The 20,647-nt window shown below is 36.8% G+C and overlaps 2 protein-coding genes across 10 annotated transcripts; one reads left to right on the forward strand and one right to left on the reverse strand.

Annotated features, from left to right (window-relative positions):
• Positions 1 to 166: 166 nt before the first annotated feature.
• Positions 167 to 10,448, forward strand: LOC117570862 (transcription initiation factor TFIID subunit 4). 8 transcript variants are annotated; one of them, XM_034252747.2, is made up of 11 exons: positions 167 to 275; positions 1,467 to 2,069; positions 3,492 to 3,656; positions 3,818 to 4,564; positions 5,651 to 6,142; positions 6,207 to 6,320; positions 6,379 to 6,612; positions 6,681 to 7,613; positions 7,678 to 7,851; positions 8,640 to 8,765; positions 8,834 to 10,448. In XM_034252747.2, exons 2-11 carry the CDS (start codon positions 1,656 to 1,658, stop codon positions 8,990 to 8,992), a joined length of 3,558 nt encoding a protein of 1,185 aa, XP_034108638.1. In that variant the 5' UTR covers positions 167 to 275; positions 1,467 to 1,655; the 3' UTR covers positions 8,993 to 10,448. The 8 variants fall into 8 exon arrangements, with proteins under 8 accessions (XP_034108638.1, XP_034108636.1, XP_034108635.1 ...); XM_034252745.2 differs by lacking the exon at positions 167 to 275 and adding an exon at positions 694 to 1,390; XM_034252744.2 differs by lacking the exon at positions 167 to 275 and adding an exon at positions 694 to 1,368.
• Positions 10,449 to 10,762: 314 nt separating this feature from the next.
• On the reverse strand, positions 10,763 to 20,082 carry LOC117570335 (carbohydrate sulfotransferase 11). Of its 2 annotated transcripts, XM_034251885.2 has the most exons (9): positions 19,327 to 20,082; positions 13,494 to 13,670; positions 13,056 to 13,139; positions 12,920 to 12,983; positions 12,794 to 12,860; positions 11,942 to 12,086; positions 11,719 to 11,874; positions 11,111 to 11,451; positions 10,763 to 11,044 (listed from the first exon to the last, which is right to left on the reverse strand). In XM_034251885.2, exons 1-9 carry the CDS (start codon positions 19,465 to 19,467, stop codon positions 10,951 to 10,953), a joined length of 1,269 nt encoding a protein of 422 aa, XP_034107776.1. In that variant the 5' UTR covers positions 19,468 to 20,082; the 3' UTR covers positions 10,763 to 10,950. The 2 variants fall into 2 exon arrangements, with proteins under 2 accessions (XP_034107776.1, XP_034107777.1); XM_034251886.2 differs by lacking the exon at positions 13,494 to 13,670 and having other exon boundaries at positions 19,327 to 20,080.
• Positions 20,083 to 20,647: the final 565 nt, after the last annotated feature.

Genomic DNA, 20,647 nt, shown 5'->3' on the forward strand with positions numbered 1-20,647 from the left:
GAAAACAATAATAATGCATTTAAACATAATGTATAAATATTTGTCGACAATATAATAATTATCTTAAATAAGAATAATAGTATATTGGACATACCTATAAAACATTGTTGCATTTTATTCCTTATGACCGTTGGCCACACTGTGCTGTAAAAAGTTAATCTGGTTGCGGTGGACGGTTAATAAACATTCAATTGTTGTTTTCGCCAAGAAAAACGTAGTATTAAACGTTAAAAATGCGCTCTGGTGTACACAGTTGTAATGCAAAATGAATTAACGTGAGTGCTTTTTTAAATAAGCCACAATTTACGAAAAAATTGCCTCAGCCTGTACCAACGACAACAACAAATAGAACCAGGCCAAAGAGCGACAGTCATCAAGCGATTATTACCTTGATAACAATAGCAATAATTCGTTGCACTACATTTGTTAATAATAATACTCATACCCCCATATAAATGATATTGTACGTTAATGCATGCGGACAGTAAGTCGAACATTATTGTTTTTGTACACGGGGAAATGTGGCGGCAAAACGTGAGAATTCCGGAGGCGAAGTGACAAATTTTTTCAACTTGTGTGAAGTCGGCTGCGCGCAAATTGTAACTCACGTTAAGTCGGCTGCCCGACGCAAAACGCAACTATTTGCTCGCTATGTGTTGTGTATGTTGGCAATGCCGCTTCTAAAGTGCTAGCGACCTCTAGCGGATGATGAAAATTTTGTTCAGCGTTGCGTTTTGTCTCGCACTTTTATCGACGTCTGCGGCCCCTCTTTGCGCGTTTACTGTCGTTTTGCACGCGCATTCGTGAAAATGGCGGCGTTGTCGCTCGGTCGCTGCCAAATTTTTTGTACATCCAAAATAATCAAAATAAAGCGACAATAAATACAGTGCTCAACAAACAGTCTGCGCTAGAGGCCGCGTGCGCGCGTGTGAGTGATAAATCAAATAAAAGCAGCACAAATAATCAAACGATTAATCCAAAAAGCAAATTCAACATATAACAAAAAGTCAGTGCTCTAGTGACAAGGAGTCAACGTCGTTGTCGCCGTCGTCGCTGTCGTTGACGTCGCCAGCGCAGCAGCCGCGTGAATAAGCGAGCATAAGTGCGAGTGAGTGAGCGCGGAGCATTTTGCGATTGCTTTTGCCACTTTTGGCCAGCGGAGCACCCGCAAGGTGATTACGGATTGTGTCGATAGTTGAATGTGAAATTAGCAGTGCAACGCAGCGTCTCGTTTGTCGGCTTTCACCTGCGCCCCTCTTCCCTGCCCGCCCCCGCTTCTGCTTCTTCTTCTTGAAACATCTGCAACAGAAAGAGCGAAAAAAAGAACGAGCACCGAAGAAGAAGAGGAAGCAGTTTTATGACCCACAGGTAAAACTGTCTTCCTTGCCAGGTAGCTCTGGAGTTGTCGCTGTGACCAATTTGTTGTAAACAAAATTCAACTAAATTGTACCACAATTTGCTTGCAGCATTGATGCCACACGAAGATGCCACAACAGCAATAACAATCAAAACACCAACATGCTGCAGATGATGCTCAGTTGATCTAGCAACAAACACAAAAACAGGCTGAAGACTGATTCCAGTTTAAAGCGACAGCAGCAGCAGGAGAAGAAGACTTTGGTTATTCAAAACGAGAGCCAAACAGAAGAAGAGCAATGAACAGCAGCCAGACGGCAGCAACGGCCACATCGGCCAGCAGCAATCGCATCACGTTCACCAGCCAACCGCTGCCCAATGGCACCATCAACATTGGCGGCGCCCCCGGCGGACCGACGATCATCTCAACGGCCCAGCTGCCGAACACGACAACGATCAAGACGATTACGGCGGGCTTGGGTGGACATACGGGAATGCCCGGATTATCGCAGGTCTCGCATCATCATCCACAGCAGCAGCAACATCAGGTGCAACAGCAGCAGCAACAACAGCAGCAGCAAACGCAATCAGTAGGTGCCACGCAAACACAAACCTTAGTTATTAAATCCAATCACCATGCTGTCACCCTGCCGGCGGGTCTAGTATCAAGTGCACCAGCAGGAATCGTAACAATGACCAAGACCATCAATCAGGTATCCACCAACAACAACAACTCCAACCACACCACCAACGTGCTCCACATTTAAAAAGCGAGCCCCAAATATCAGGCGCCGTTCTATCTCACACTCTGTCTCTATCACAGACACACGCACACACTTACACCCACACACCTCACTTCTGTAATCTGTTCCCAATCTGTATTCTGTTCCCACTCTCTCGCTTTATACCGCCTTATTCATTTAGCCACGATTAGCGTGCGTCTTTCAACAAACAAAAAAAACTATGGCATCAAAAAACACCAAAACATTTTGTAGTTAGCACAGTGAATGTTCCATATACAAGATCTATCCAATTACAGTATGTCTTTCGTTTAGTTGAGTTTCGAATATTTACAAATACTTCAATTACTTATTTACTCATTATAATTCTAATTATGTTTATCAATTTTATAGTAAATTAATGTAGCCAGAAAAACGCAATTTATAAGACAAAATTTTCAATTTAGAAGCTAGTTTGTTTAATTTGCTTTCGTATCAAATATCAAATTATTATTAAGAAAAATTTAAGAGTAAAGCTCAATTCTTAATTCCTTCAACAACAATCTCAATTTTGCTGATCTCTGTTGCCCTTTTCGCAATATTCATATTTATCCAGTCATGGAATTTGATTTTAGTAATAGTTTCAGCAAAAAAAAAATAAATTTGTTATTGACAAGATATTAATAATTAATGCAATAAATTCGCTTAGCTGAAGGTTGATCCTCAAAATTGTGCTTACCTATCTGCAATAGCTAAAGATTAAAACAAATATAATTCTAAAGTATTCTCTTATTGAAATAGTAATTGGAAGAAAGTCTCTATATTGAGCAGCCACTGTTTAGACTAAATGTATGCATAATTGTTGGATGTCTTATTCATTTTTGATAGATCAAAATTTGGAGTTGCTTACAAAGTTTAAGTTCCTAACGAAATTCTTACAGATGATTTTTGATGTCTTTCAAAATGCTTTCATATATATATTTTTTTAGACTTATTTTACCTTAGTAAAGTTATTAACTTCTTATGCTTTCTCATTACCAAATTATTAAATCCCTCACTTTTTAGACCCTTATTTTCCATTTTATAAAACCGATTTTGATGGTTTAGTTAATATTGCCTGTAGTACACGACGATGACTTTTTAACTTGGCTTATAGTGTAGTAGAATATTTTTAATTTGTAGTTGCAAAATCGCACATTTTTCGGACTGATCTTGCTCTTGCTCAACTTTGACCTTGTTTCCATCGACATCGACGTGAACTGCTGCATGTGTAGTGAAAAAAGAAGAAACGCTAAATTGAACACAAATGCTGTGAACTCTATCAAAGCTTATATGTATTGCCGCCTATAGAAAACTCACTTGACTTCTCCCAGACTATTTTTAAGATCATGCTAATATTCTAATTGTGTTCCACAGGCCGGGCAGCCGCTGCTCAACTCGATGCTGCCCGCTGGAGTTGTGGTCGGCATGCGTCCGCAAGGTCCGACGCAGCAGCAGCCAAAGAACATGCCCGCCAATCCGCTGAGTCGCGTGGTCATCAGCAATCCCCACATGCCCGGAGTGAGGCCACAGAGTCCATCGGTAAGTGGCGCGACTCTTGTTGTTGTGTGGTGGGTTCTTCTCTTTAGTACTAATCCCACTTGCACACACACACACATACATATTCAAATTACCATTATCAGCGGGTCGAACTGTGTCTATTGTCTCTCTCTCTTTCTCTTTCCCATTTTTGTTCTCAATAGATAACTTTAAGCACAATAAATGCAGGACAAACGCCTGCTCTGTTAGTGAAAACGGATAATGGATTTCAATTGTTGCGCGTGGGTACGGCCACAACGACGGGCCCGCCGACGATGACACAGACCATATCCAACACCAGCAACATCAACAGCAGCAACAACAACAGCAGTAACAACAACAGCAACAACAACAGTAACAACACAACAACAACAACCACAAATCATCCCACAACAACACAGATACGCTTGCAAACTGTGCCGGCTGCAGCTGTAAGTAGATATCATGGCCAAGCTCCATCACAGCAACAACAACAACAGACACAGCAGCAGCAACAACAGCAGCAGCAGCAACAACAACACCTTCAGTCAAGCACACAATCATCCTCACAAGCAACAACTGCCAGCACTAGTATTGCACTGCGCAAAACGATTGTCCGAACTTCATCCACAATCCTCCCATCCAGCAATAATAATCTTAATAATATTAATAATAACACCACCACCAACAACACCACCACCAATACCACAACCACTACCAACAACAACAACAACAACAGCAACAAACCCGCTACTAACCTGCAACAGCAACAGAAGCTACAGCTACATCTCAAACAGCAGCAGCAGCAGCAACAGGCTCAGCATAAACAACAGCAGCAACAGGCCTCAGCAGCCAGCGCAAGCAGCGCAGCAGCCGCGGCTGCCGCAGCCGCTGCCGCGAATGTCGCGGCAACCATAAAGATCAAGCAAAACGTAAAAATCTAAAGCAAATCTCAACAAACTTTTCAACAACTTAAACTTAAACTTTGCTTGAATGGAAAAATGTCTTCAAATTTTCAAATTTCCAAATAATTTCGTAAAATTCTCTCTCTCTATTTGTCTGTTTATGCATTTGATCTGATCTGTTAATTGTATTTTTTTTTAAGCTACGCTTCAGTTTCAATTTCCATTTTGTTAAAGACTTTTGCAGTCAGTCGGCATTTTTTTTTTTTAATTTCAATTAAGTATTTCAATCTTGATAGTATTTGTACTTCTTCTGCTCAGTTTTGCATGTTGCGTTGTAACTGTGTGTGTGTATTTAAGATATAATATATTCAATATATATATTTGTTTATGATTTACGTCTTTCGCTGCAGTTCTATGCTGCGTTGCTGCTCAACTTTTTTTTGTAAAGGAATTCTGAACATTCAAATTAATCATTTAGCCCATTTAGAATTAATGAGCATGTGGCTTAACGGCGTCCCCAGTCATTTGTGTTTAAACGAATAAGGCGGCTTATCAAACTAATATATATAAATATAGATGTATGAGTAACTCAATACGAAACAATTGTAAAATCACTGATTCATCAGCTAGAAATATGTGAACATAAAATCCACATGCTAAGGAATTTACTTTTGAGTATGTCCGATCAATGAATGTATATATTTTAATACAATGATAAAGTTAAATTAGAAACAGAAAATTAACTTTCTGTTCATCAACTATAAAATCCCTATGTTTCGGAATATATTATGGCATTTATTTCGGAGTGTGTCCGATCAATATTTCGATACAAAGATATTTAAATGAATTATCAGTTAAATTAGTTGAAAAAATCGCTTGTCTGCAAAATGTAATGTAATAAATATACAATTATATTCGTTTACACACAAAAACACTTCTCGGATTCAGTTGCCCTTGTGAGCCACGATCATCCGATTCATCATTTACCTTTATTTCTAGCTAAAACTTGTAACGCTTATCGCTCTTAATTTGCACTGACTGAACACCATAGCATTAATTTTAAATCTAATACTTTTCTTATATATTTACTAATCCGATTTGTTCTATCTGCAGTCGATGACGAACACGACGGCGTCGAGCAACATAATTGTGAACTCGGTGGCCAGCAGCAATGCGCACACTTATGGCAGCGGCTCGCAGCCTCCGCATTTGGCCCAGCTACAGCAGACGCAGCCGCAGCAGGCGCCACATTTGCCGCAGGTAACGCAAATCCAAACGATACCAGCAGCAGTTCAGCCCCAGACACAGGCCAACAATGTGCAAGTTGTAAGTGCAGCAGCGGCGGCATCGGCGGCGGCGACAGCATCAAATGCTGTTAATACGACAACAACAACGGCGGCGCAGGGCAATACCAAAGAGAAATGTCGCAAGTTTTTAGCCAATTTAATCGAATTGTCGACACGCGAACCCAAGCCGGTGGAGAAAAATGTGCGCACGCTCATCCAGGAGCTGGTCAATGCGAATGTGGAGCCCGAGGAGTTTTGTGATCGCCTGGAGCGTTTACTCAACGCCAGTCCACAGCCGTGCCTCATTGGTTTTCTAAAGGTATAACAACTATTTTAACTTTTTACTGAGCACAATAAATTAATATGATTTATTTAACCTATAGAAAAGTCTGCCACTGTTGCGCCAGGCGCTCTACACCAAGGAGCTGGTTATTGAGGGCATTAAACCGCCAGCGCAGCATGTGTTGGGATTACCTGGACTGCCGCAGCAGCTGCCGGTAAGAAAATATAACAAATCAAATAAATTTAGATCATTAATTGTAAAACTGTTTGCAGAAAATTCAAGCGCAAATCCGTCCCATTGGACTCAGCCAGACTACGACGACCATTGGACAGACACAGGTGCGCATGATCCAACAGAATGCCCTGGGCAATGTGCCGCGACCCACAATTGGCCACACGACGATATCGAAGCAGCCGCCAAGCATACGTTTACCCACAGCGCCGCGTCTGGTGAACACAGGCGCCATACGCGGCCAAATGCCTTCGCTGCCAATGCCCACACAGGCGGTAAGTCCAAGGAGGAGCACTTTATTCCCTTATGCGATGCACTAACTCCTTGTCTTCTTGTCATTTAGAACATTGTGCAAATCCGTGGCCCACACAATGCCCAGCTGCAGCGCACGAGTTCGGTGCAGATTCGAGCCACGCCTCGGCCGCCAAACAGCACGCCCACGAACAAAGTCACTGCCGTTAAAGTTGGCCAGACGCAGATCAAGGCCATAACGCCCAGTTTGCATCCGCCCTCGCTGGCGGCCATATCATCCAATAGCGGACCACCCCCAACGCCAACGTTATCCGTGCTCTCGACGATCAATTCGGCCTCGACCACCTCGTTGCCGGTGCCGTCGCTGCCCACGGTGCATTTGCCGCCGGAGGCTTTGCGTGCCCGCGAACAGATGCAGAATTCGCTGCATCAGAACAACAATAATCACTTTGAGCCGAAGCTGGTTGAGATTAAGGCACCGCAATTGCCGCACATTGAGCGCATCAATGCCTCGCTAACGCCCATTTCGGCCAAGACGCTGCCGCGCAACTCAATGCCCATGCCCAACAAGACAGTGAGTAAAAAGAAACGCGATGCGGTGGATCGCGATGCCAAGGACGACAAGCTGAACAGTAGCAGTGGAATGGTCACATCCGCGGCGACGGCGGCCGCAGCTGCGGCTGCCAATTCGTTTTTCCAGCAGAGCTCGATGTCATCGTCGATGTACGGGGACGATGACATCAACGATGTGGCGGCGATGGGTGGCGTTAATCTGGCCGAGGAATCGCAGCGAATTCTGGGTTGCACCGAAAACATTGGCACACAAATCCGTTCGTGCAAGGACGAGGTGTTTCTCAATCTACCAGCATTGCAGGCGCGAATACGCGCAATAACCGCGGAACGTGGTCTCGAGGAACCATCACAGGATGTGGCTGTGCTCATATCGCATGCGTGCCAGGAAAGGCTCAAGAACATTGTGGAGAAGTTGGCTGTGATAGCGGAGCACCGCATTGATGTCATCAAGGTAAGTGCAGCACTTAGTATATTCCCACTTTTCTATACTAAAATGTTGAATGTTCGTCCCGCAGTTGGATCCACGGTATGAGGCGGCGAAAGATGTGCGAGGCCAAATCAAGTTCTTGGAGGAGTTGGACAAGGCGGAACAGAAGCGACACGAAGAACTGGAACGTGAGATGCTGCTGCGTGCTGCCAAGTCCAGGACGCGAGTGGAGGATCCCGAGCAGGCCAAAATGAAGGCGAGAGTAAGCGAACTTTTTTTTATTAAATTAATATAGTAGTACCAGTAAGAAGAAGTAAGACAACTAGAGTAGAGTGTGGTCGACTCGAGACTAGAGATACACATTTTTAATGATAGAAAGACAGTGCGGAATTCATTGTAAAATATACAAAATATGCACTAAATGATGTATTTGGTTTATTGATGCAGTACTTTATCAATATACCAAATACCAAGTGCAAAATATATCAGATTACAAGCCAAAGGAACTAAGACCCGTAGTAACTAGGTGTTTTTGCCCATACAAAAGTATTTCTGTAATCTCCACAATTTGTATCCAATAGTAACCAAATTTCAGGAATTATAAAAACTATAGTTGTTACGGTCATTAATTGATTTTTTCAAAACGTAACAAGTGCTGTGAAAAAGAATTATCATCTCCATCTTTTATAGTCTCTCAGATCTAGGTGTTCATATAAAAAACTGCTGTTGACACTGATCAAGAGTAATAATGTCGAATTAATGTACTGAAAAAAAAAAATACTAAAATATGCCTCATTTTAAAGTAGTATACCACAAAATACCAAAAGATATATTTGGTATATTGATACAATACTACAAATAAAAATAAAAAAAAAACTACAAAATATTCCATAGAGTGCAAAATATACCGATTAATGCCCTTCTACCCTATAGATAGCGGTTATAGAAAACATTTTTAAGAATTGTTTATCAGTAGTATTTATATTTATATTTCCAATTAAAGTTATTTCCCTCTAATTCGAATTCTTTATTTCTATTCATTCACTTAAGGCAAAAGAGATGCAGCGTGCTGAAATGGAGGAGCTGCGCCAGCGTGATGCGAATCTGACGGCACTTCAGGCGATTGGACCGCGCAAGAAACTCAAACTAGATAGCGAAGCGAGCGGTGTGGGTGTGGTGAGTACTTTAAAATCGAAGCCAGAAGCATGCCTTTGCTGACATCCAATCATATTTGCTATCTACAGGGTTCCAGTAGTGGCGGTCTGCTGAGCAGTAGTGGCAACACATCGACAACGTTGCGGCCGCGCATTAAACGTGTCAATCTGCGCGATATGCTCTTCTACATGGAGCAGGAACGTGAATTTTGTCGCAGCTCGCTGCTGTTCAAAACTTACCTCAAGTGATCGCTGCTGGCGCAGCCGTTGTTCATACGCACCTACGCTCCTGTACGGCTCCATCTCCGCCTCTGCCTCCGCCTCCGCCACTGTCTCCGCCTCCTGTCGTCTGTTACTGTCCTCTTGGTCTAATTTCAATTTGCGCCAATTCAGCATGGTTCATTAATTTGCAATATACTTTAGCTGTCACATTTAACTGCGTCGTCCCCTTGTTATTTTTAGTTAGACATACAAATTTAAATTGTAATTATAATTTTCTATAACTCATATATACTTCTCGTTTTCCAATTAAAAACAAAAGAAACGCCTACAACACTTAAACCAAACCAATCCAAAAACCAACATCAACAACAGAACTAATAACAAACAAAAAGAAATGAAAAGAAAAGAAGTAAATCATAAAAACAAAAGCATCAACGTGCAGTCAGCCAGCGTTTGATTTTGTAATGTTTAAAATATATAATTAATTGCAGTAATAATTGCATTGACGGCCTTATCTAAACGATATAAACATATATAAATAATATGATTAAATTGTGTAGCTTAGATTGTTAAACGAAAAAATCAAGCGTAATTTTAGTGTTTAAGTTAGCATTCAAGATCGATCATAAGATGGTTTTTAAAACCATATTGCAAGTTGCAAAAGCAAGAGAATGAGGAAAAAGCAAACAACAAAACAAAATAAGAGAAAAATATCCACAATATGCATACATTGAACTAGTTGTAGTTGTTTAAACAAATTGATGTAATTTTAATTAGCTTATGAATAAACAACCAGAAACAAAACAAAAACCTAAATAGATGTGTATAAAGTGCAGACTAAGTTTTTTCGATAGTTTAACTAGGTAAACAACAACAACAACACATCGTAATTAACAAATTTACAGCAAAAATAGAACTAAAAACCCGAACGTAGTTGTAGACACTAAACATACAATATATATGTTTTTTTATTATCATTATTATTATGATTATTAGTGGCGCCCAACGTGAGTGTGCGTCTTTATAATGTTCTTGCAGGTAGACTTTTCATTTTGAACATTTGCACCAGCCACAAAATAGGTAAATTTTATACAAAAAAAAAAACAAGAATGAAAAAAGGAAGAAAACGCCGTAATATTGTAAAATACACTGAAATCAATTGACCACGTATATATATTAAATATAAATTTAAAAAGAAACAAACAAAACAATTTCAAATTCTGTGTGTGTGCTAAAAAAACAATGTACAACTAGATGATGCAAACTTCAACAGCGCATAGTTTAGTAGGCATATAACTGAATATATTAAATACATCTATAAATATATACATGCATATTATGTTTTACAATTACTAAAAAAACGAAAAACAACAACAAGCAAACCCTATTGTATGTATAATTTAAGTTAAAACAAACAAAAAAAAAACAACAAAAAACAAAACAAACGAAAAAAAAATAAAACAAAATTAAAAGAAACAACTAATTCGATGCGCTCAAAACTTATGGGAAAGATTCGATATTGGTCGAGAGAATGCAGTAAAGATTTGTGTAACGGTATCTCAGTTAATTATTGTAGCTAGTTAATTCATTAAATTATACAATATGTAGTCGAATTTAATGATTTTTTATTATTGCTATTTTTTATATAATCATTTAATATTACAAATTAAACTTATTATTTTTATTAACAAACAAAGAAACAACAAGAAAAATAAAACGAAATTCATATTTGGAACCCAACTAGATTTTGTATGAATTGTCGAATGAGAAGAAGAAATAACATATCCCCTAATAATATCATTTCTTCATTACTTTTCTCTCTTTAACTTTATTATTGTTTCATTCATTATTATCAACATTTGCAATTTACGTACTGTGACGGCTAATTAGTTCATATGTATTGTGTCTAAGATTTCATTTCGCTAAATTCTATGAATTTGTAAGTTTAAGTTTAAGCTTAGCTATAGAGTTAGTTAGCTTAGTTACTACGCCACCGATGCGGCGGCATCTTCCAATGCATCTGCTCGAGCATACTTCAAATATTCTTTAATGTCATAGCCGAACAGATCAAAGTCGAATCTGTGAAAATAAAATATATTCGATGAATTACTGATTTTGATCGAAGCTAAGAGACTGCAAACTCACTGATAATATTCATACAGCGCCATCATCTCCTTTCTGGTCAGCTGTGAATAGAATTGCTGTTGCAGCTCCTGCGTTTTTCTGCCTCCTTTGCCCATGTTGCGCCACACCGGGGCAATGACACGCTTGAGGCCAGTCTTTTCGATTAGATATAGTTGATCCTCTGCCAGCGATTCGAACTTGAGTATCATATCAAAGCGAATCAGGCAGGGAGTGCAAAATGATGTCGCCGACACAAAGTGCATGTCGATGTAGTTGCCACGCTTCACCTGGTCGAGCAGCCAGTGGACGAATTCAGGAAATGACGGATACTTTGTGTTGCCGGAACGTGCCACCAGCTTTGGCTGCAGAAAAAAGTAAAGAAATTACTTAAATTGATGGAAGTTTTATTATCAAAAATAATCATGAGAGTAGCTAAATTAGCGGAACTTTTATGATCAAAAATAATTATGAAAATAGCTAAATTAGCGGAACTTTTACCATCAAAAAATATAGACAACAAAAATTGAAAGTAGCCAAATTAGCAAAAATATTATTACTTTATGGCTATTGTAAATGCAAATGAGTTAACTAGAATACCCAATAAAGTTGAGTATAGTAAATTCCTTTACCTTTTTGCGATAGGTGCGCACAATGCTGCGTCCCAGCTTATCGTGAAAGGAATAAGGTAGAGCGAATACAATTTTATCTCGATAGGCGCTCAACAGTCTCTCGAAGGGATTCCTAGCTATGATAAATGTAATTGAATCATTTTGTGCCTCGCGCAGCTGCAATTCAAAGTATTTCCAATATTATTAATATTATCGAATTAAAGAAAAACTAATCTTAAGTCACCTCTTGAAGTGTCACTCGTGGATAACGCTCTCTGGCCAAGTTCAGCAGAATCTTTTTGGTCTTATGCAAATAGTTCGGCGTGTAACCAGCCAGCACATTGAAATTGAACATCCAGGACGATGATGCTGCCTTAAAGACATTGCACCTGCAATACAATAAAGTGGACTTAACTCTTTAGCTTTCATTGAAATATTTAATATAATGGAAATTTGAATAATAAGTAAAGGTTATTCTTACATGTAGATCTGGATTAGTACTACACTTGGAGCTAAGATCGATTTTAGGAACCCTTTTTGTTTTACGATAAAATATACATTTTCTTATTTTTGAGTTTGCTTATAATTTCGTTCATTTTAATTTTTTTTAAAACATAAAAATAATTGCAATAATATTCTAAGCTTTGATAAAAGTGCTATTCTAGTGCTATTTTTACTTAAAACAAAAAAAATGTTTTTTTCTTCACTTTTCACATTTTTTACACGAATAGCGAACTTAATTTTCAAGCTAGAGTAGCAATTTTTGGTACTAATTTCACAACTACAGTATTTATCATTGCTGAAAATTGTTGAAGGTTTTTAAAGCAAAAAAGGGCTGGGTTTGTTTTTGTAGACAATGTTACATTTGGTAATAGCATATCAAAGTGAGAAGGATACAGTCTAATACCACTCGAATGTAGCGTTCTCATATTTATATTCTATAAATATACTAAACAAAAAAATATACTGAAACCATATACCAATTACAGCCTTTGATATATTTTAGTATTTTGTGCGGTATATTACTTTGGTATATTTTGAGAATAATACCACGCGACTTTAGCTATCTTACTTTTAAATAAATCGTTTAGCTTACCATATAATATGATACTTTTTATTCACTAAAAACTCCCACGTGTTGGGTGTATGCCACGAATCATGACCTGCAATAAATTAGTATTAAGCTTAAAGTACTTTATTAGATCATAAAATCGTAGCTCACCCAACACATCCAAACCGTACTCCGAGCACTTGTCCTTCAGTCTATCAAGTCGTTCTTCCATGCGCTGCGAATCATTAAAAAAAAGAAAGTACAATTAAAAGCGTATGAAGCGGATGTGGTAGATAAATGACTTTACCACAGACATTTCCTGCATTTCGTCCTGTGAAAGCGTCTGCACTGCATAGTCGGGTATAAGCGGAAGTCCTGTTTCATTGTTAATCTGTGGGTGCAGTTGATGGAAACGAGAAAGGAAAGGAAAGCACTTGAGAAATGGGCCATTTGAGCATGATAAACAAAACTTAATAACACAGTAAACACAATTTTCAAGGTATGCTGATGACTAAAATGATGATAATGATGATGATGATGGTGATAATGATGCCGATGATGATGACGCCAAACCCAAACAACTGTCAATCATTAATTTGCCAGAGACGCGCGGTTAATGTAACAAATTTCAATAATTGCGCATTTTAATGCACTATAAATGAGACTTTGAGTGTGTGTGTGTGTGTTCGTGTGTTTGTTATGTGCTCATTAATTATGTGTGTGTATGTGTGTGTGTTATATTTACTTTATCAACATAGCGCCACTTATTCTTAGTCTTGCCCGTTGCGACCACAGTCAACTCCTTGTTTTTGTTTTTGTTCAGCAGCAGCACAGGATAACGAAATGTTTGACCCACCGACAGCGGTTGCTGTTGTTGTTGCTGCTGTTGTTGCTCTTGCTGCTGCTGTTGCGCATTAAAGGCCTAAAAAAGCATTCAACACATTAACTAAAAAGACTCAACGAAGAGTCAAAACACATTTGGAGAGAGAGAGAGAGTGAAGGGAGTTGGGCGTTTGATTTTAAAGCAATCATGACGAGTCGTATGCGTAATATATACAAGCGTTTTTATATATGAGTTATCGCCAGATTTGTTTACTATTAATAATATTTTCATAATTTAAATAGTCGCAGCAGTCATGTTTAACAGTCGCCTCTCTGACGCATGTCACTGGCATTTCAGTGTCAAGGCAGCGCTCAACCCAATTAAAAATCGCATATATGTATGTGAGAGCTGTAAACGTTCGTTCTGATGAGGAGGCTTTATTATATACATACATATGTTAAGTCTCAGCTAGCTACATGATTGTGCAGCGGTCAAGGCAATTTGCAGTTGTCATTTGGCCCCTGCACTACTCGTATTTCTATATTCCCAGCAGTTAAGCGAATGAAGGGTATATCGAATTGCATTTGGAAGGGGAATTTAAATAATACTTTTAAGCGAGGAAAAGCTCAAAGAAAATCTTTGCTACTGTGAATTTTTATTAACTCAAATATTGTTGCTATTCTTATTATACATTATTTAAGTAATATATTTGACAACTATTATTCAAATATATACCGAATATATATTTGTTAAACATAAACTGAACTAGTTTTAAGAGGTTTCAAAGCTACTTTGAATTGAGCTTGGTGATATAAGCAAAGTTCATGAGTTATACAAAGGCATATCTGAGACTTCTTCTAATGAGTCTTATTACTATTCTAATTATGAATTTTAAAAGCATTAAAATTTGCGAAACTTTGCCAAAATTAAATTAATTTAGTTAAGCGTAGATTAACTTTAAGTAGTTTGAAGAAGTTTCATTGAAAGGAAATTGAAGGGGATTTAACCAATTCACATTTATAAAAAACTCAATCATCTATGCTACTTGTAATTAGTATTATTTTGAGGGAAATATAATAGGTAACCTATTTTAAAAATATAGTTTATTTATTTAACGTTGAAGAAGTTAAAGAGATTTCACATTGAGGTTTTTTTTCTGGTAATTAAATCTAATTAGTATTATTGTGATTGAGCTAAGCTTTGGATTTTTCCAAATACACATTAAAAAGAAAAAGAAACAGTTCAAATGCGTTTCTGCTACTTCTAATTACAATTTATTCGAAGAGAATAATTTGTTAACCTCGTTTCATATTTATTTATATATATTTATTTAAAATAAAAGCAGTTCAAGAGAGTTAATGGGGGAGGTTTTGCCAATACACGTTACAAAGGAGGAACTCAAATGCATCTCCTCTACTTCTAAGTAGTATTATTGTAATTTCGATTGTGCACTTCAAAGGTAATAAATATGCTTTCATAAACTATGTCAATAATATATAATATTTATATATTGCCAAAAGTTGAGTAAGTTATAAGAATAAATTCATTTATAAATAGCGTTGACTGAGCAAAAAATTTTCAAAAAAATCATAGCCTACTTTTGAGCGCAACGAATACGTAACGTACATCTCAAGCTTTATCTCTATAAACATTGCTATTTTGATGGATAATTGAAAACTGTGATTGGAAATATTTGTTAATATACAGTAAATAGTAAAACTCTTTCTAAGCTCAAGAACATATTATATAATATTTTTATAGTGTGTATTTAAGCACAATTAGCATTGCAATTGTTTAGCGGTTAAATTGATGTTCTTCATCTATCAATTCATTACAATTCTCTTGGACGTATTTTTATGTTATTCATCATTTAATTCTTTAAAATTGTTTAGCTAGTATTTGCATATACTTTATCCATCTATTATTTACAGTTTGTCAAATGTTATCTTCAAATTTATCCATATCAATTCTGTTTAATTGTTCAATGGTTATCTTTATGTTTCTTTCTATTAATTCCTTTCAATTGTTTAACACTTATTTTTATGTTCATTATTTATCAATTCTATGCAAATGTTCCATAAATTCATCATATATTAACTCATTGCAATTGCTCAAATGATATCTTTAAGTTCATTCTTCTCAATTCTTTACAATTCTTCGACGGGTATTTCTCAGTTCATCTTCATTAATTTCATATTTATTTTTATGTTTTGGTTTGCAACAAAAGTGGCGCTATGTGCATGAAGTGAGCTGTGTGTATGTGATTGTGTGTGTGTGTGGGAGGTTAATAAGTGAAAGATGTGAGCTGTGAGACGTGGGCGTTGAAATGTGGGCGTCTTGTCACTTAAACGGCTTGCTGTACATGTTTCTGCCTGTCTGTGCATGTCCGCACATCTCATTCACTTTATGCATGTGTGTGTGTGTGTAGGTGTGTCTGTGCTTAATTATGCCAATGTTTGGCATATGCGTGTTTTCCGTTTGTTTTTATTTCAGTGTTGTTTTTTTTTTTTGTTGTCCCCTTTTTTGGTTTGTTTTGCTGCCTAAGCATTGTGTCATTTGAATAATGTAACGCAAAAAATTAGACGTCGACTTTCATTGATTTTCGAGAGGCCTCTGACGTGTCCTGCCAAATGTTTAACTCTCTATCGCTGGCCACTGTTGAAGGGGCAATTAAGCTGTGCTGTGGCATGCCCCAAGGCCAAAATGCCATTTGCCATTTGTTCGAGTTCTCAACAAAACAAAACAAAAAAAAGCATGTAAGAAAGCTACTATCGAGTGTGGTCGACTGTGAGATACCCGCTAAACATTTGAGAAAAAAGACATTCTTAAAATATACCAAAATATATATACTAAATATACCAAAATATCCTGAATTAAATGAGCAAAATACTAAAATGTAACGAATTATTATACCGAAAAAATACTGAAATATACCATAAACTATATGTGGTACATCGATGTAGAACTTCATTTAAAATACACCATAGCGTTCTAAAAATATACTAAAAATATACTAAATTAATATACCAAAAAAATACTAAAATATACTACACACTATATTTGGCACATTGATATAGTTCTACATACGCGAACTACATATTATAAAAATATACCCGAAAAATACTAAAATATACCGCAGGCTATATTTGGTACATTCTACTATACTACTCCGTTAAAAACACACCACAGAGTACAGACAGACGGAAAGACGAACATGGTCGGGGATGCCTCCTTCTGTTTGTTACATATATTTCCTGAAGGCACAAAGTTATAATACCCTTCCAACTTAACAGTAGCGAGTATAAGAATAGGGGAAAGGGCGCCTTTGTGTCTCGGACAGCGCAAAAGAGAAGCCGCTAAAAGCAATGCAACTGTTTAGTTGTTACATTCAACTGCTAATTGCAATAATACCTGAGGCAGTATTCTCTCAATATTGAGCTAATTTTAAATTAATTTACACCTCTAAAAGCGCTTACACAGTGCAACGAGGTGTAAACGCTGCTGAATTTTGCTAATAGCTTTCATAAACAAAAATCGCGAGAACCGGGGAAAATTGTTATGGAAATATTAAGCTTTCGAGAATTGCTCATTATAAAAGTACAACACACGTAATACATACGTGTGGAAAAGAGAATAACACACGGCGGTATGTGTATCTGGAATTCGAGTATTATGAATGTATCTTTCGAATGCCCTTCACACTGGACTGGGACTGAAATCTAAACATAGCATTCGCATTCGCATCGCAATAGCGATAAAAATCACAGCAAGTCGATGATGATGATGCTCTCCAGTCGAGTGCGGTGCAAACTGGTTGGGAATATAAAAAGTAATTGTATTTCACGAAATTCAAGCTGTCTAATCGACAAATAGAAAGTTGCATAATAAAATTAAGAATTATTGTTATCAGCAACGCGTAAAATTCCATTTTATAAACATTCACTAAGAACTGGAACTGAAAGTGAAACTGAATCGTAAACTGGGCGTCGCAAATAATCATTTGTTTATTTATTTATGAAATTGAAATTTATACAAAAGATCTAAGAGATCTAACGACGCAAATGGAATGGGAATTTGAGGGATCAGTCTTTAAAACTTGAATATATTCTTTAGGATTATTTATGTATTTATTTATTTAAACAAATCTATTGCAATGCAAAGACGCATATGTGAATCGGTTCGAAAAGTTTGACAATATTTAAAATTATTTATTTATTTCCCTAAATGTATTATATAGGAACATATTGCATGAGAATCTGCGAAACAATCTATATAGTATATATTATCATTATTTGTTTATTTCTTTCCTAACTCATTATACAACAAACATTCTGATGAGAGCTAAATGTCAAAGGTGAATTTCTGATAAGAGTCTATAAAGTGTGATTATTTTTATAAATACTCTTTATTTGTTTTAGTTTTCCACATCTATTATACAACAACAAGCTATCAAGGAAAAGACGCACATAAAATGACAATTTGAGGAAGCTGTTTATTTTAGTTTGATTATGTTTCTTATTATGATTTATTTATTATTACATATTTATATGGAACTATATTATTTCATATCAAATAAAGCTGTTGGTATATTTTAGTACTTTGCGGTATATTTTCCGTATATTTGTAGAATAAGGTTTTATTGGAGTTATGTAGCGGGTATATTTTAGTATATTTGTCTTATATTTTCAGTATATTTGTAAAATATGGTTTTATTGGAGATGAGTAGCGTGTATTTTACAGTCGAGCACATTCCTTTTAGCTTTTTATGGATAGATTGTTTATATTTCTTTTTACTATTTATTTATTTTTTTTATTTTTATTATACAAGAAGCAAACGATGCTAATTAAATGCGAATTTAAGATTAAAGACCATATTATGATTATATTTATAAATAAGATCGTTTTATTTCATACATTTTATTAAACAACAACAAAAGCAAAGGTTAATTTTATATAGTTTGATTATATTTCTTTTTATTATTTATTTATTTTTCAAAATTTATTATACAACACAATTCTAAAAGGCACTAAAAGATCAGCGCAGAAAATTGAATGTGAATTTAGGCGTAAGAGTCTTTCTATAATAGTTTGATTATATTTACTATAAATATTTATTTATTTGTTCAGATATATTAAACAGTCGATAAACAGTCTTTGTAAGGTGGTTCAATTATATTAACAATGATGATTTATTTATTTTTCCTGCAGATAACTAAAAGGCAAACAGCGCAAACTAAATGTATATTCTATGTTTGGTAGTTTGATTATATTTATAATAACGATTTATTTACTTTTTCCAAAAAAAAGGCAAACGACGCACATGGAATGTGAATTTGTGGCAGCAATATATACAATTTGATAATATGCAGAGATAACGATTAATTACGTACCAAGCTAATGCACAATAATAATGATGACGATAATGACGATGATGATGATGATGTGATTATATATTGATGATTTATGGAATAACAAGCAAATCGATCGGAGGCAATTTGCTTGTTGTCAGGGCAGCGCCTGCAAACAGTTCAACTACTCGAATGTGTAATATAGGTATAGGTGTGTGTGTGTTGGTGTGTATGTGCATGTGCAGTATGAGTGTGTGTGAGTGTGTGTGTTTGCAGGGCACTTATAAGTCAGCTACAGCAAACAATTACAGCCTTTGTTCAGGGCCACACACAAACACAGACTTGAATGTGGTTTTGTGGGGTGTGGTTAACATATAGTATCCATTCACTCAAGTCTCAAGACTCACCTCGTATCCCTTAATCTTCTGCAGCTGCTCATTCCATACCAAGTAGATCAACGATAGTGGCAGCAATAGCAGCGATAATGCCGTAAAGATGAGCAAATATCGCCGTACGCGACAATTTGCGTTGCTCTTGTTCAATTTCATTTAAGACACAAGGCCAAATGCATAGGAACGGTTCTTTTCTGTTCTTTTCTTTACGTTTTTTCTTTACTTTATTTATTAGTTATTACGAGTATTTGCTATTTTTATTTCTTTTGATATATTTCCCATTCATGTTTTGTTGTTGTGTTCAATAATATTTCAGTCTGCTACGCGGTGAATTTTGCGTGCAGTTGGCGACAGTTTTTGTACATTTTGTTCATGTTCATATTCGTTCTTAATACGCCTCCGTTTTGTTGTTGCTGTTGGTTATTGCTAAATTTAGTTAACGCTGCTCTGTGCTGTTCTGTGCTGTGTTCAGAGTACAAAAATATATCAAATATTACACACGAAACATCACATAAATGATGACAAATGTTTTCCTCTACGCCAAAGAATCTTGCAAATGGAATTTCTAATTTCATTCTTAAGGGTGTGTTATATATTATGTTATTCTTTTTCTTTTTTTTTCGGCACAACTTCCGCAACTTTCTCTACGGGCTGCTGTTTCTGCTTCTGCTGCTGCTGTTGTGAAGTCAAGATGTCAATTATTGATTTTTTGACGCTGAACACGGGAAGTTTGTTTGTGTTGTTTGTTGCCTGTGCCCAGGTGCAATGCCATTGCATGACTTTGAGCTCGAACAAAACAAAAAACGGCCCAGTAATGTGTTCACTTTCTGCTGGCTTCAGTTTTTATGAGCATACTGAAAACTCATTTAATTGGCACGCTGTTGTTGTTTGCAAAACATTTTTTTTTCGCAAAACTATTTAGGCAGTGCTCCAAGTTTGGCTCGGTATTTATATAAAATTCATTCAAATGGGCGCACGACCAACACAAACACACACAATCGTACACACACACACATACACCCGCGAACAATCGCAATCACGCAAACAAAACAAATGAAAGCGCACGCGGCGTATACGTAATTCTGTCAATTGCTACGCTGCGAGTGAGTGCGTTGTCTTTGCTTTTGTATTCGACTTGACTCGATTGTTTGCCAATTGAAAGACGCTCAATCAATATGAATTGCAATTGCAACCACAACCACAACTGTGATTTTCACTATTCACTAAACGTAATGCCATTTGCAACGACAACAACAACGACAACGACTATCAAATACAGCTTTTGTAGTGTGAGAAAGGCGCAAAGAATAAAGAATAAAGCGCCGCACTGCAGAAG

The sequence above is a fragment of the Drosophila albomicans genome, chromosome 3 (assembly GCF_009650485.2).
Source record: "Drosophila albomicans strain 15112-1751.03 chromosome 3, ASM965048v2, whole genome shotgun sequence".
Taxonomy (NCBI): Eukaryota; Metazoa; Arthropoda; class Insecta; order Diptera; family Drosophilidae; genus Drosophila; species Drosophila albomicans.